Raw genomic sequence first — 16884 nt, forward strand, 5'->3', positions numbered from 1 at the left:
ACCCCCTAATTTTTTAATTAAAAGATAGGGTTTCATCTTATACCCCAGCGCCCCTCCGCCTCCTTTGCTCCCGGTGTCCCTGGTCTGCTGGAGACGGTCCCCAGCAGACCAGAGGCACCGGGAGCAAAGCCGCAGCAGCTTTGCAAAGCCTCAGGGGAAGCCGGCAGCAGGGCATCCCAGGCGCACCTGGGATGTATACCCGGTGTACAAGACGACCCCCGATTTTTGGGGGATGTTTTTTAACATCAAAAGTCGTCTTGTACGCCGGAATATACGGTACATTGGATTTTCAAGTGTTTAGACCAGTCTACTGTCTTTAGTCTAAGTAAATACCAATTAACCACATTCTGGAGAGACAGTTACTGTATTTTATTTCTTCTAGGATATAATTCCCATACTGACCAGTTCTGTGCATATTTATTTACCAGTTAACCAAAAAAAAAAAAAAAATTAAAGAAACAGGCTTTAACTGTAAGTCACTGACAGAATATACTAGTGCTGAGTGTGAAAGATATAGAGCATCCTTTTCCAGGTGAGGACCCATTTTGACAATTCAGGAAGACGGTGACCCAGGGTAATTAAAAAAATGTGTGCATGGCTCCTTTAGAGCCACCTGGCAACCCAGATTTGAGTCCCGACCCATAGGTTGGAAAACCCTGATCTAGAGACATAAAGGCACAGCTCTGCTCAAAGAAAGGGAACATAGCAACACCACCTCATGCATTCCACTAACATAACTATTGTATTCACTAGAAAACCTACACTTTCATAATTCATAGGCTCAGTGGCACTGTTTGCTAGGGTGCTGTCTGTATTTATTGTCTATTTGGAATGTTTTTCCTTAAGCTAGTACGAGGTCTGGCTGACATGCATTTATGTGTTGTTACAGGTTGAAGTGGGAATGATGAATTGATGGGCACAGCAGGAGACTGGAAGTCAGAATTCCTGGGTCTTATTTCCACTAACCTGTTCAATGCCCATTGGAAGGTAGCTCAGTTCAACCATATGTAAAACAAGTATATAACATGTCTTGTGAGGTTTAATAGTTAAGATCTTCTGAAATTTGCTCTGCACAGTAAAAGGGAGGAATTAGGTGCTATCACTCTAGCCCAGTGGTTCCCAACTGCCAGTCTGTGGACCAGCACGCTGCTAGGCCACGCCTCCAGCTGCTAATGAACCCCGCCCCCTGGGGTTCCCCATAAAGTGCACAGATGTCTGTGCGTGCACAAAAAATTCTCTTCCCACCCACTTCCTCATGTGTCCTGGTGTGCTGCGGCTGGAGTCGGGGCCCCAGTGAGCCTGTCTCTACTGGCCAGCTCAATGTGGAGGGCAGCTCCAGGGCACTCAAGGGCCAGAAACCAGCTGCCCTGCGAGTGCTTTCTCCTCCTGCCTGCTCTGCTGCTACCAGGCAGCCTCCTCCTCCCTCTCCACTCAGCTGGAGCCTCCCCTGGGCTCCAGTTGCACCCAGCCAGCACACACATGCAGGGACCTGCCACCACTTGGCCACGCTGAGCCCTGGGCACATTATCCTTGGGGGTTCTCATGAATGGGAAGCAAGAAAAATCAGGTTTCAGGGCATCTAAAAAGCAAGTCACTTCCTTGATTTTGATGTGCACTAAACATTTATTTTTATTGTCCATTTTGTATTTTTTTATCCATTTTGTATATTTGAAGAGCTCCTTATTATATTGACATCACAATTCAAGAATGTACCATCTTTATTCCTCTGATAAAGTCCCCATGACTACTCCAGCCATGTCAGCCTGGGATCCACAAAGCTGTTACTCCATTTATGCATGCATGCTGCAGTTTCATTTATTGCCCTGGCTGGATGCTGAGTGACTACTGCCCCATCCTGTGCTGTTAATGTTTTTTTGACAAGAAAGCACTGTCTGTATTTTTGGTTATGTTTTGCATTCTCGAATACTACTTTGGAGGGGGAATAATAATTGAAAAAATCCATTACAATGACATGTATTGTGTACACACAGATGGGATGTAAAACACATGACTATATAACATTAATTACCATAATAAATATGCAACTACATTAATTACCATAAAGAATATGCAAAGGTTTCAGTGTCAGTCTGCCAAAAGTTTTTGAATGAGTTTGCCAGTCCATGGTATAAAAAGGACTATGGCTCTATCCTATTCTATGGATACAGTTACCGGTTCTATCATGGGTTGATGTCTGCATTAAGGTAACATTTTGTTTGCAGTTTAAATGTTTCTTAGCTTTGCTGATGGGCACTAAAGCCTACAGCAGGAAATCAGAGAGCCAGGCCCTACTTCCTACTTTTCCCCAAGGACTACTGTGCACATTACAGGGCTTCTATTAAGCTGGCAACTTCCATATGTCATGGGATAAGAACTGCCTCAGACTTATTTTCCTCTGGAAGGAATGGCCATCAGGATGGGTATTAGGTAGGGGACGAACTGAAGATCATCACAGCCCTGTATGTGGAGTGACTGCAAGCTCTTTATGAGAGACAGCTATATATGTGCTTTTTACAAATATTTTATTTGGTGATTTTCTTCACATTGTCAAACACAACACTCTCTTGACACACACACCCACACAAGGCCCGAGAAAATGTAGTTTAATTGGATTTTTATGCAAGTAAACTCTCTATATGCAAGAGCTCTACCATCTTGTTTTCTCATCCCCTTCTGGCTATTTTGTGATGCTCCCTCTCTAGCATCTGTATATTACAGATCTTAGAGCTTCCTCCCTGTTCAGGGAGCCTAAGGTTTAGAACTTCAGAACAAAAATATCTTTTCCCTTTTTTCCCCTTCCTCGTGCCCCAAATCAGCAAGGCTATGTCTAGAGTGGTATGATTTTCCACAAATGCTTTTAATGGAAAAGTTTTCCGTTAAAAGCATTTGCGGAAAAGAGCATATAGATTGGCACGGACGCTTTTCTGCAAAAGCACTTTTTGCAGAAAAGCATCCGTGCCAATCTAGACGCGCTTTTCCGCAAAAAAGCCCGGATCGCCATTTTCGCGATCGGGGCTTTTTTGCGCAAAACAAATCTGAGCTGTCTACACTGGCCCTTTTGCACAAAAGGACTTTTGCCCGAACGGGAGCAGCATAGTATTTCCGCAATAACCGCTGATTTCAGACAGTAGGAAGTCAGTGTTCTTGCAGAAATTCAAGCGGCCAGTGTAGACAGATGGCAAGTTTTTCTGCAAAAGCACTTGCTTTTGCGGAAAAACTTGCAAGTCTAGACGCAGCCCAAGAATCTAGAATCCCCCTAACAAAAGAGAATGGGAATGGTGCTTATTTTGCACATAGGTGGTAGAGCAGGTGGAAGAGATTTACCCTAAGGAATTGAGAACACAACTAAAAAAGTCAAACACACAGGCTACATCTACACTGCAAGCTTCTTGTGCAAGAACTGTTTTGCGCAAGAGTTCTTGTGCAAAAGGTCTTCCACAAGAGCGCGTCCACACTGCCATATCCTTTTGCGCAAGAGCATCCATGGCAGTGTGGACACTCTCTTGCACAAGAAAGCTCTGATGGCCATTTTAGCCATAGGGGTTTCTTGCGCAAGAAAATCATGTTGCCTGTCTACACTACCTTCTTGTGGAAGAGCTCTTGCACAAGAGGGCTTATTCCTCGTGGGGAGAGGAATAACTCTTCCAGAAGCAGCCCTGTTTTCCAACACTGTACTGTAAATTTACTTGCACAAGAACGCACATGCAGTGTAGACACCTGGCAAGTTTTTGTGCAAGAACAAGTGTTCTTGCACAAAAAAGCCTGCAGTGTAGATGTAGCCATGCAGTATTCAGAAGGCAACCTCAGTATTAGAGGGCAACATCATATTCTACCAGACTAAAATATATGACAAGAGGCAACCTATTCCTACTCCCAGCTAGTGATCATCTTATGCCCAGAGCTATTTGGACTTACAACCTGTCTCCTAGCCTGCTGTCACTACTGAAGCTAGATATTGTTTAATTTGTATTTAGGGACCAAGCAATATTCAACAGGTGTAGGTACACAATTAAATATGCAGCAAATGTATGAAAGTGAGCTTCTTACTGTGCTAAATCCATTTACCATAATTGTACTTACTGCTGAAATGGTGCACAGGGAGAGAGTACTCTCTAGTAGCATGGAGTCAGTCTTATACATCAACACCTTATACTGAACCTAAAATAGACTAACAATGTTAAAAGGCAGGTAATTCACAAATTGTGTAGTTGATAATATTTAATACGATTAATCGACAAAGGAAGGCTTCCTCAGTCCCAGTACACACCGGGTCCAGGAGCTACCCCTGCTGCAGCTCTGCAATTTAAATGTAGTAAAAGCTGGGCGCACAGACAGCCTGGCTCCTACTACATTTAAACTACAGAGGTGCAGCAGGGGTAGGTCCTGGACTCTGTGCAAGCTGGGACTGAGCTGGAATTGCTCAGTCCCGGCTCACACGGGGTCCAGCAGCCCCTGTCCATGGGGGTCCCTGTGGACAGGGGCTGCTGCCAGAGCAGCCTCTGCCCATGGCCAACCTCGGACATCGTGGAAAGGCTGTTTTGTGGTAGCCTCTCCCCCGCTTCAACCTCTAATAGAGAGGCAGAAGCGCGGGGCGAGGGCAGATGATATCACGGAGACCGTGCTGGGGGGAACCAGCCTTTAAGCCAACTCTCCCCAGTATTGGCTTCTGCTCCCCCTCGCTGCCTTCAAGAGGCAGCAAGGGGGCAGGGAGTGAATGATTGACTCAACTACCTTAATGCTAGGCTTGTTAAGTAGTCAGCTACTTGACGACTTGCTTACATCCCTAGAATTAAAAATCCATGCGCCATACACAGACCACCATTTAGTTGCAAACAGTTGTATTTTGCACTGGTTGAAATTCCTGAGTACGCCTTGGAGATATCTCAGAAATATTTCCAATCAACCAAAATCATGAAGTCATTTGTAGTTGCTTGAAAGTCTAGAAGCACTTGATCCCCAGATGCAAAATCATCAATAATAGGAGGGTCTAATGCCATTATCTCTCATAAATCTCATCCTTTTAACAATCTTTCGGACTCTTTGTTGGGAATAAAGGGTAAATGTATCAATGTATGGGTTTGTATTGGAGTGTTTGTGAAAGCCATTCAAGATGGACTGTGACCTTTTAATCCTAAGAACTCCATTTTGACCAATGTGCCTGTCAGCAGCTAGAGAACTCTGAGCTGTGCTGGTTCTTGCCGGCTGAAACTGATTTTTCCCACTTGAGCGGACCCTAAACGTACCATCACCTCAGAGTTTTTGCGCCATATAAATAATATAAAGCTCTGCGCAGCTGGTGGGGGTGTGGTCATTTCCATCTTCACTGTGGTCAGCACCCAACCACCAGAACTCCATCAAGGCTGTGACGAGGGAAGGGATCCCCCATTACTCATTGAAGGTCCCCATTAGGATCTCCCCAGAGTTCCTCCCCAAGAGCTTCCAATTACCTCAAGGGTAGAAGATCCCAGGCCGTGGCTGCGCACAGCACCCATTGGTGCCTTTAAAGTGTAAACGAGGTTGTTTGCTTTTGGGGTCTTTACAGTCATCTTTTCTCTTCTTATTGGCCAAAGAGTTATTTGTTGATTAAGGACGCTTACTCGTGTTCTTTGATTTTAGTTCTAATTTGAATTCTCCCATCTTTCCCAGTTATTGTGGTTTAAATCCCTTAATACACTTGTTAACTTACCTGGAATGTCATTCTTTATTTACATCGGATCACATGGGGAGAGTGCACAGAGTAAATATTCCATACAGGTGATAGATATGGGAAAAGAGTGTTTGCACCTTCTGAAACAGGCTATTTCGATACAGGGTCACCTCCTTGCTTCCTGTTTTCCTAGTTGCCTTTATCCAGAGTAACACATTAATATGACAAATTCTATGATTTATGGAAATTCACTTTGTAATTGCATATGTTTATTTAAATCCAAGGTGGCGAGAGGGTGCAGGATTCTTTCTAAACTTAAACACACAGAAGTGAAAAGTTTTTTTTTCTATTTTGACCCAATCCTTAAAAAAATTATTTAGTACTTAGACTAATGACTGCAAAGAGTCTTACAGACACACTAGAAAATCAGTACCACAAATAGAGGCAGAATATTTCTCATCACCATGCCCCATAGCTGTGAAGGAGAGGATCACATGTAATTTGAGGAAGAGAGGGGATTTATTCCAGGTTGTTTGTAAGCCCATAATGTGCTGTTTATGTAACAGTTGTTGATCCTGAGAAATACTTATTGGAACCAAGCTCTTGGCTATAAATTAGCACTAAACTTATAGGCTACAGCTACACTGCCTTCTCTTGCACAAGAAAATATGCAAAAGAGCCATTCTGCCGCTTTATTTCAGGAAGAATGGCTCTTGCGCAAGAGGGGTTTTGCACAAAAAGGAGATGTGTGTACAGCTCCTTTGCACAAAAATCGTGTCTCATTAAGTATGCAAATGAGGTGGCGATATTCACCACTTCCTCATTTGCATATTTTTTTGCACAAGAGAGGGCAGTGTAGCCATAGCCATGGTATTTTACACACAAGGGCCCATTCTGAATTAATCACAGGTGTAGAAGTGTTAAATTGTAACTACACTACATTCTAAATGGCATGTAAAATTGTGTAAAATCGCTGTTTAGACTTGCAAAAAAAGTGTGGTTATTTTTCTTAAACTGGCTATGCAGAGGGATTTTCTAATTTCTTATGTTTAGGGCCACTATTAATCATGACTTCTTCCATAATTAAAGGTTTGCACATTAAAAAATGTTAAATTTCCTATGGACATCTTTATGCTGCTTGGCAGGCTTTTTAAATTCTTCCAATCTTTATACACACCCCTTGCTGGGATATTTCTAAGTATAGAACATCATCTGCATTAGTGACCATCACACGTCTTCAGTGGAAGATTACAGGTTTACTGCTGATAGAGGTGGCAATGTATTGAGTATTGAATGAACATGTTTCAAACTGCAAGATATTACCTGGCTGTATAAACTAATTTCAAAGAATAATAGATGTGTGGCAAGATACAAAGTAAACAAAACCTACCAGCTTTTGGAAATATATTTATTTTAAATTTTGAAGCGAACGAGGTAGGACTTCTGAAAGAAAACACTTTTTATGGGCTGCATAAAAATCACATGAACCTGAATGCTACAAAAATAGAAATGTGCACATACTACATAAATCCACATCTATATACATAAAGTTTGATAGCACAGAAAAGCTGCAGTTCAGAAAAGCAGTATTTTAACTACAACTACATGAAAGACTCAAGACATTTTAGTCTAATTGACAGTGTTAAGGAACCTTCCACTTACTGTAATTTTTTTTCTGCTTTAGTCCCTTCCACTAAGACGTTGAATAATACCTCTATAGGGCTTCAGATTTTTTGCCTTAATGTAGCCCTATATCATAAAATCCTTTATTGGACAGTGTTTTAAGGTATCTCTTGTGGAGTAAGTATTAAGTGCAGTTTGATTTGGCTATAGTCTTCTATACATCTTGGTAATGAAGTGTTCATATTTACTAAACTGGGATTAAATTTTGAATAGGCTATGAATGTGTGTCCACCATAATTTTAAGTACTGTTAAACCACGGCCCTTACAAATCTAAAAAGAAGCACTGTATTTAAAATGGTCATTTTCTGTCTCCTATTGTACTAGAGTGCTAACTTTTTCTAAAAGCAAGAGTATCTTCCAAGTCTGCTCAGTGGCAATCATGGCAAAGCCATACTCATTAAATACATGATTCTAAAACTAGCCAACCACTGGTAATTCACCCTCTTTACATTCTTCCACATTTAACTCTACTCATAAATTAAACATTCGTTTTACGGAGGAAAATGCTAGTTTTTTTTTAAATGGCCTAGATCCTCAACATACTCAAATAATGATTAAAAAAAACAGCGACCAATAGGAAAGTGGTGGCTCTACGTACTATAAATGATGAAAGAAAAGGTCTCCAGAGCATGCTTTCAGCTATAACAGTATAACATGTAACTGCGGCAGAGGAGAGAATGTAGGAGAAGTCAAGGTCGAGCAGCATATGGTTCAGTTTAAAAAAATGGCTCATCACAGCTGAACTTCTAGCTGCTCTCTGGTGCAATTGCTAATACTTTTAACTGGCCTGGAAGTAGCAGCAGCAGCCACCCTTAACTATTAGTGGTTAAGAACACAATTATTGTTGTATCCAATTTCAAGATGCATAGAAGACAAAGCATGGTGGAGCTTAGCACTAGAAAGTTATGGAATCACTTCAGTGTATTTTATAGTTATTTGAATATTAATATTCAGCAATTTACATGATACACTTTAAATGCTAATTAGTCCTCACAGCATCCCTGTTGCCTTTTCAGATATTACTGTTGCCTTTTCACAGATGGGAGAACTGAGGCTAGGTGAGTAAGTGACTTGGTTAAGAGGAAATCTATGTCAGCTGCGATATTGATCCAGGAGCACATGGACTCCCTACATTCCCTAGTTGGAGCATTTCCAAGCAGAATTTCCAGTAATATGTAAGTCACATTTTGAAACATACAAGAATAAAGTTAGTTTTCTGAAGCATTCCAATTGGTAAAACAAGTCTTAATAAGGAAGAATGTCTGTACTCAGAAGACAGATTACATCAAGTAGCAAATACAAAGCATCATCAAATTTCAACATTTAACAATGAAGAGCAGTCTCAAGGGAAATGTGTGTGATGCTATCTAGGTTTACGGTTTCTGTGCGTGTTCATTCCCAAGAGCATCTGGTATCTTAGTCAGCAGGACACTTCCACTGAATCAATGCCAGTTTTAAGCACAGCTTCATGGTCCTACGTCATTTCAAGCTATTCTTATTTTGGTTTTGGCTAACTACCCATGTAGCCTTTTTGATCACTTCAAACTTCCCGCTACCTTCCCTGTGGATTTGTCCCCCTCAGCATTTCCTTCCTTTGGCTGCTCAATTACCAGGGCCAACACAATACTGAGAATTGATAGGCTGAAGAGTGGACCTTTAATAATAGATTGGCAGCGTCTTTTCCACACAAGACGAACTCCCACTGTGCACACATGCACACTTTTTTTCCTTAACAGTAGGATTTAACCCCAATTCCTGAGCACTGTGCAGCTGGTTCTGTCTCTGCAGCAAGATTGTTCCCTTGCCTCTGTTACACCCTCTGTGGGGTGCATAAAACTGAACCCCTTACCTGAAGTGTGGGAGACCATCAGGGATTGTAGGATGCAGTGAGGGGAATCATGTGAGCATCACCTTCATGATGTTTCCAAAACTGAAGAGTGACATACTGAGGCAGAATACTGAGTGAGACAACACTGATCCTAGCACATGGTAGCTTTTTGGAAAGTAAACAAAAGCCATATAAATAGGAGTTCTTGTCTTTATACTCATAATACTAACCACCTCGATCACAGATCTGTAGTTGTGGGTACATAATAGCCAGTAATGTCTAACCCTAAATTATTTATACAAACTGATTCCCTGAGATATTCAATAGTAGGTATTTTAAGGCCAGTGCAGACAGGCACACCATACTTTTTGGCAAAGTCTTATATCTTTGTGTAATTTTTTTGCATCTCTGACATGGTTTTGCCATAAATTATTTCTAATAATGCACAGCACTCATATTAATCCTAATAACTCATGCAATAATGGGACAATCACTGTTGCACTGAAGCCAACAGAAGAATATGTTATAAATTTGTAGGGCACTTCTATTTCCAGTCGTCGTTTGGCTTCTAGATCATTGACAGAAACCTGGTACTTGGAACACAAAATGTGGAGGGCCATGCCTTTGATGAAATAACGTACGACCAAAAGAACAAAAATCCCTACTAAGAACTTTGCCAGTACCACCATCATCATTTCACCGATTGAAGGAAAACTGAGCTGCAGACTTTCATTGGGATAGTTTGATGCTGCATACAGGTTATTTAACCAAAATCCTATGGTGGCTCCAGCTCCTGCTCCAAGGATAGTAGTTGTGTCTGCTCGGGTAGGGCTGTAATCCTCTAGGTTGGGATAGTTGTAGCATAAGAAAAGAGGCACAACTATGGAAAGTATAGGACAGAATGGACTAGTTAACATCAGATGGTCTATAATATCCCATGCAGGACATGTGAGTGCAATTAATGCAGCTGAAATCAGAGTTCCACCAATCACGTCCTGTAAAGATGGGAATTAACCAGAAAAAAAATTATTAAAACATGGAAGGATATCAGACTTTCAAAACAATTTCTCAGTTTAAAAGCTGGCAATAATTTAGGAAGATGCATTCCTCACATTTACATGTATTTATTTATTAAATGTATAATCTAAGATTGAATACATTATGTTCCCTCCTCCCCCACCAAAAATACAGTAAACTATGAAGTAACACATTACAATAGTGAGAAATAATAGGAACATTAATAGCATCAATTATATTATTTTTTCAAATGAACAGGTATGATGCCCTTTCTCCTCCTTCCCTACCATTCCAGTGCTCTAATAATGAATTACTTACTAAAAAGAAAGGTGTCAGAATTAGGGTTGTTAAATTGCATTTAATCAGCTAATCAAGTAATTGATTGGTTGATAAGTAGGGAAACTGCAGAGCCACAGCGGGATTAGCTCTCAGCCCTGGAGCTAACCCCGCTGCGGCTCTGCCTTTTAAATGTATTAAGAGCCTAGTGGCTCTTAATACATTTAAAAAGCAGAGATGCAGTAGGGGGAACCGAGTGCAAGCCGGGAATCAGCTGTCCCGGCTCTCGCCTGGTCCAAGATGCTGCGCCTCTGCCTCCTCTAGCCCCTCTCTCTGATAGAGGCAGCAAGGGGGGGGAGGGGGTGAGAGGAAGAGACTAGTCAAGTTACTAGTCAACTACCCAATAACCATATGCTTATTGGGTAGTCAACTAGGTGTGTACATCCCTAGTCAGAATATTCAGCTAAACATGGGCAGAACTTTGCAGACCCTAAGTGCTCTAACACTGTTACCGGTAATCATAATGAACACCAGGTTGGCCACATTCAGTGCACATTTCAAGCCCCATTTCTTTAGCTATGTTTTGCTACAATACTGAGGTGACAGAAAGAAACCTTTCCCTGAACAAAAGAATATATTAGGTAAAACTGTGTCCCTCTTCCAGGCTTAATTCATTGTTAAACTTAAATTGTAGCCAGAGTTTAGCTCTTGTGCTGATGAGTGGATATATAAACACAGATTAGATGCACAGCTTTGTGTGAGACACAACAAATTATACATTAGCCTTAATTTTTCTTGCATCATGCCTGTGAGTATTCCTCTTGACTTCAGAGTGGATTTTCCTCCTGAGTAGCGTAAGCAAGATTTTATCCCTTGTACAATTGTTTTCTGAGGGCCAGTTAACATCTGATAAATGAATGGAAGAATCTATTTGCATGACAGTTTCAGGGTCTCTATTAAAACAAGTTTAAACAGCAGATTTCTATTAATGCAAATATTTCTCCACCCATAATCCCACAGCTAATTTCATTCCATAGCAACAGGATTATGATTTCTTAGTTTGCACAAGCAAGAGAAAAGTTATGTGGTTCCTTTAACAAAAGAAACTGTATATTATTAAATTTGAGGGAGGAAACAACCACAGAGATATGATACACAATGTAAAATATTTAAATGCTGCATTTCTCTAGTTTGGCTTGGTGTAGGAGCCTTCAGGCAATAACAACGCATAAGAATTCTTGTTATAGCATTTACTGAAGTCTGGATTGTTAGCTAATTGCTTAAGGCAGGACCATGGAGGTTAAAACCTAATTTATAAACTGAAATAAATAAGCTGCTCTGAAGACTTTTATAAAGCTGTTGCCCACAGTGGCCGTGTCCACACTCAGGGTTTTTTTCGGGAAAAGTAGCCTTTTCCCGAAAAAACTTCCCCTGCGTCCAGACTCAAGCCGCGTTCTTTCGAAATTATTTCGAAAGAACGCGGCTTTTCTTTCGATGGCGGTAAACCTCATTTCACGAGGAAGAACGCCTTCTTTCGAAAGTTCCTCTTTCGAAAGAAGGTGTTCTTCAATGTAAAGAGGCCGTCTTCGAAAAAGAGCATCCAGACTCGCTGGGTGCTCTCTTTCGAAAAAGCGGATTTCTCTTTCGAAAGATCCGTCTGCAGTCTAGATGCTTTCGAAAGAGCCTATTTCGAAAGAAGCCTGCAGTCTAGACATAGCCAATGATACTAGGAAAGGAGACACGTGCTATCCTGTGACAAACATTTTCACTGTTGTTTTGCAACCTGCTGCAGGTACGGAGCTCTAAAAGCAATACAGAGATTATATTCTTCATAAACATAGGCCTGTTATTATGTCGCTAAAGAGCCCGCATGCATTACAGACTCAGTGCAACAGCGCAAACAAGATCACAGCTTTCTAAGAATTTCTTTACAGTTGAACATTTCTATGCTGGGTCAGAGCTTATAGGTGAACTGCTTTTGAGCAAACTCCATTTAGAACAGCATTCCCCAAAGTGAGCCGTGGGCCCACTTTGAGAGAACTGCTAGAGGGCCCGCGCCTCTTTGTTTACCTAAGGGGTCCATAGTCACGGACCCTCTCAGCTCCCATTGGCTCCAGTTCACCATTTCCAGCCAAGGGGAGCCACGTGAAGCAGCAAGGCCTGGTCCCAGACTTTTTTAATTAGCTAATTAATCACCTAAACGTCAAATATTAAGAACATAAAAAAACCAACACAGAGAACCCTGTTGGTGAACATTTTAACTTGCCTGGGCACTCACTAATGGATCTAAAAGTGACTATACTATTACAATGCAATTTCAAAAACCAGCTGGAGAGAGAAGCTGCAGAACTAGGTTTCATTTGCAAGTTTGACACCTATAATCAAGGTTTGAACAAAAACCTGACCTGGATGGACTGCTACATTCCACACCCTAATGACATAAAAAGCTAAGCACCAGGTACTTATAGTCCAGTCTATTAGCCTCATTTAGCACAGACACTCTAATTGACAATATTTTTTCCTATTTTTTCCTTCTCTTTTCATCCTTGTACCCTCTCTTTCTCTGCTGTTTATTTGTACCCTGGACCCCTTACTCCAGTCATATGAAGAAGTGGGTTGGGCCACGAAAGCTCACGATACCATCTACATGTTTTGTTAGTCTCTAAGGTGCTGCAGGACTTTTATTGTTTTTTAAGTTTTTTTCAGTTACAGACTAAAACAGCTACCCCTCTGAGAACAATAGGGCTTGTTAGTACATTTAAGTCCAAAAAACTTTTTATAATTACAAAATACATTACTCCCCCAAATCCTCAGTGGTGTAAATCTGAAGCAAAATGCAGGACAATGTAGCACTTTAAAGACTAACAAGATGGTTTATTAGATGATGAGCTTTCGTGGGCCAGACCCACTTCCTCAGATCAAATAGTGGAAGAAAGTAGTCACAACCATATATACCAAAGGATACAATTAAAAAAATGAACAAATATGAAAAGGACAAATCACATTGCAGAACAGAAGGGGGATGCAGGGGGGGGGGGAGGGGGAGGAAGGAAGGTAAGTGTCTGTGAATTGATGATATTAAAGGTAGGGAGAGTGGGATGTTTGTGAGTTAATGGTATTACAGGTGATAATTGGGGAAACTGTCTTGGTAATGGTGTAAATCGGATTGTGAATTTCAATATTTCTATATGGAGTCAGAGATTCATTAATTCTAAAAAGAATACAGTGTAAAAAGGATTCAGCAGTAATAGAAATAAGTATATGGTAAGAGCCATCCATTTTGCATATGAATAGCTTCTCTTTCCAGTTAATACCTATTTTGCTACCTACTCTAGATGATCACTAAAGACTGTTTACATTTGGATAATAATGCCTGAACAGGGAACCTCTATTTACTGACTTGGTTAGTTAAAGTTTCCCTTTGTGAACACTTTTATTTTGTCAGTCATTTTATAATGGAATAAAAGAGTGCTGGTTTCCTTTTTGCCCAGGGAAATTCAGTTTTTAAAAAATTTAGTATGCTGCATGATTTTTCAAGTATACATTTTTGGTGGATCTAATTCTGTATGCCCCACATTATGACTAACTAAAGATTTACATGCATGTGCATGAGCATGCACACACACACAAAATTACTGTATGACAGACAAGTTTGAATTCCCTCTAAAATTGTAACAAAGATCTTAACAGAGAAAAATCATGTATAAGTTAACAGAGAAAGTTTTAAATTTTGATCCCAAAGGCTAATAATATAGAGAAAAAAATTAACACACCTGAATAAGCCTAAGTGCTTAAATCATTTTTGAAAAAGGAACTTATGCTTCTAAGTGATATAGGTGCTTTTGAAAATGTTACCCAGAATCAACAGGAGTTTCTTCTAAATATGAGCAACAAACAATTGAAAGCAAGTGCATTTTCCAAAATCTCAACATTGTATGTAAAAAGATATTTATTACTATTGTGATAATTTTTTATTGGGACAACTTACATTGGGGGAGAGACACAAGATTTTGCACTTACATAGAGCTCTTCTTCAGGTCTATTTTGGTGGAAACCCATGCCTCAAGAAAGCTAATCCTATTTCATCTTGGCTGTGTCTACATTGGCACTCTTTTCTGGAAAAGGAATGCTAATGAGACCAGTCGGAATTGCAAATAGCGCGGGGGATTTAAATATCCCCCGCGGCATTTGCATGAACATGGCTGCCGCTTTTTTCCAGCTCGGGGCTTTGCCGGAGAAAATAAAGCCTTGAAAGTAGGAATAAGGGATCTTCCGGAAAAGGCTTTATTTTCCGCAAGATCCCATCTAGACTGGCGCTTTTCTCCGGCAAAGCCCCAAGCCGGAAAAAAGCAGCAGCCATGTTCATGCAAATGCCGTGGAGGATATTTAAATCCCCCGCGGCATTTGCAATTCCAACTGGTCTCATTAGCATCCCTTTTCCAGAAAAGGGTGCCAATGTAGACACAGCCCTTGGGTATTCTTCTGCTTACTTCAATTCCTCTAATGGTTTTGTTTGGATATGATATTCTGCTACACTGCTTGTCCTAAAATGTTGAACAATATTTGCTACATACAAATATGATATGCAGCAAATATTGGCCAACATTTCCAGGGTGGGTAAAATGACGCTGACATATAGTTTGTATGTTAGTTTAGAAAGCATTTAAAATCCCTTCAGGAGTAATAGGGCTGTTAAAAAAATGTAATAGAGATGATCGGTGCAGGCTGTGGGATGTGAATTACAGAACAATCTGCTTCACATCTATGTGTTTGTGTTTATATAATGAGCAATAAAAACATCAATCCTAAATCTATATTTCTTACACAAAGTAAATTATTTACTTTGTTTTTAGAGGAAGCTTACAGAAAAGTCTAAAGGTAAATTATTTTTCCTTACATACTACTCCAATAGGAGATATAAATAATGGGTGCATAAATTGTGAACTCCCCCTTCTGTTCTGAAATGTGATTTGTCCTTTTCATATGTGTTCATTTTTTTTTATTGTATCCTTTGATATATATGGTTGTGACTATTTTCTTCTACTATTTGATCTGAGGAAGTGGGTCTGGCCCAGGAAAGCTCATCATCTAATAAACCATCTTGTTAGTCTTTAAAGTGCTACATAGTCCTGTATTTTGTTTCGTGAGATAATTATTCTTATAAATTATTTCCTCAGCTCCATTCACTACCATGATCTTTTTAATGAGACGCTATACTGAAATATGTTTCTCGCTGTTAAACTAAGGAGTTGGTGGTTTAGAAGCAATCTGAAATAGGCGCACGAAGGGCTGTTTCTTCTTTATCATAAATGCTATCTGAATTTAGAAAAGTCTCTTTCATTATCATGGGACACCGAGGGAAATATGCTAAGAATTTGTATGGATTGACTTAGGGTCACTAGTTAAAACTAGATTGGAAACATCCTCTTTCTTTTTAAAGACATTGTTTTGATGCAATAAGGTTGGGGAAAAAAAGGTCAGGCCATATCTCATGGATAATCATCATCTTATTAGGAATTTGTCTTTTACAATGCATCAGATTTATATCATCATTACAACTAATGTAATTACTTTATTCATAATTCAGAATATATTTCATTAAAACTAATATAATATTTATTCAAATACTATTAATGATGTATTATGTAAACTGAAAATGTTTTCATTCATTGAATTTCATATTTAGGAAAGTGCTGCACATCTCTGATAATCACATACAAATTACTATAAAGCTTCCTGTTGTTATAAAGGGCTCCTAATGATTCCTTCATTAAGGTTTACATTGCACCCTTAACAGAAAAGTGCTCTGCCCCTTATGTCATAACCTAACTTAACTCCACATACATAAGCAATTTTAACTCGTTCTGCCTGCACTGAAGAAATAGAAGTAGGCGTCCAGAATGCCTCAGGCTGTGTCCAGACTCAGGGGTTTTTTCGGGAAAAGTAGCCTTTTTCCGAAAAAACTTCCCCTGCGTCCAGACTCAAGCCGCGTTCTTTCGAAATTAAATCGAAAGAACGCGGCTTTTCTTTCGATGGCGGTAAACCTCATTTCACGAGGAAGAACGCCTTCTTTCGAAAGTTCCTCTTTCGAAAGAAGGCGTTCTTCAATGTAAATAGGGCTTCTTCGAAAGAGAGCATCCAGACTCACTCGATGCTTTCTTTCGAAAAAGCAAGCCACTTTTTCGAAAGTTCAACGTGCAGTCTAGTCGCTCTCTTTCGAAAGAGGCTTGCAGTCTAGACATAGCCTCACTGATTTAGTATTTTGTTCTGCTAAACCAATCCCTACTAGAGATATTAAAATTTGTTTATTACAGTAAACATGTAACCAGTGAAAAATGTAGCAGTTCCACAGTTACTGGGGGTGGGGGGAGGGGAGGCGGCAATTGGCTCTCCAGGAGTTGGTGTATGCGGGGAGCTAGCTTTTAAGCTGGC

The 16884-nt window shown here is 40.3% G+C and overlaps 1 protein-coding gene across 2 annotated transcripts in view; it reads right to left on the reverse strand.

Moving 5' to 3' along the window:
* Positions 1–9474: 9474 nt before the first annotated feature.
* The window catches only part of SGPP2 (sphingosine-1-phosphate phosphatase 2), a 74334-nt gene continuing 66924 nt past the window's right edge, over positions 9475–16884 (reverse strand). For both annotated transcript variants that reach the window (XM_089780863.1, XM_075937541.2), the window contains one exon: positions 9475–10154. In XM_089780863.1, the coding sequence (XP_089636989.1) occupies positions 9612–10154 (543 nt within the window). In that variant the 3' untranslated portion in view covers positions 9475–9611. The remainder of the gene's footprint in view (positions 10155–16884) is intronic.

The sequence above is a fragment of the Pelodiscus sinensis genome, chromosome 10, assembly GCF_052426305.1.
Source record: "Pelodiscus sinensis isolate ZL-2025 chromosome 10, ASM5242630v1, whole genome shotgun sequence".
NCBI lineage: Eukaryota > Metazoa > Chordata > Testudines > Trionychidae > Pelodiscus > Pelodiscus sinensis.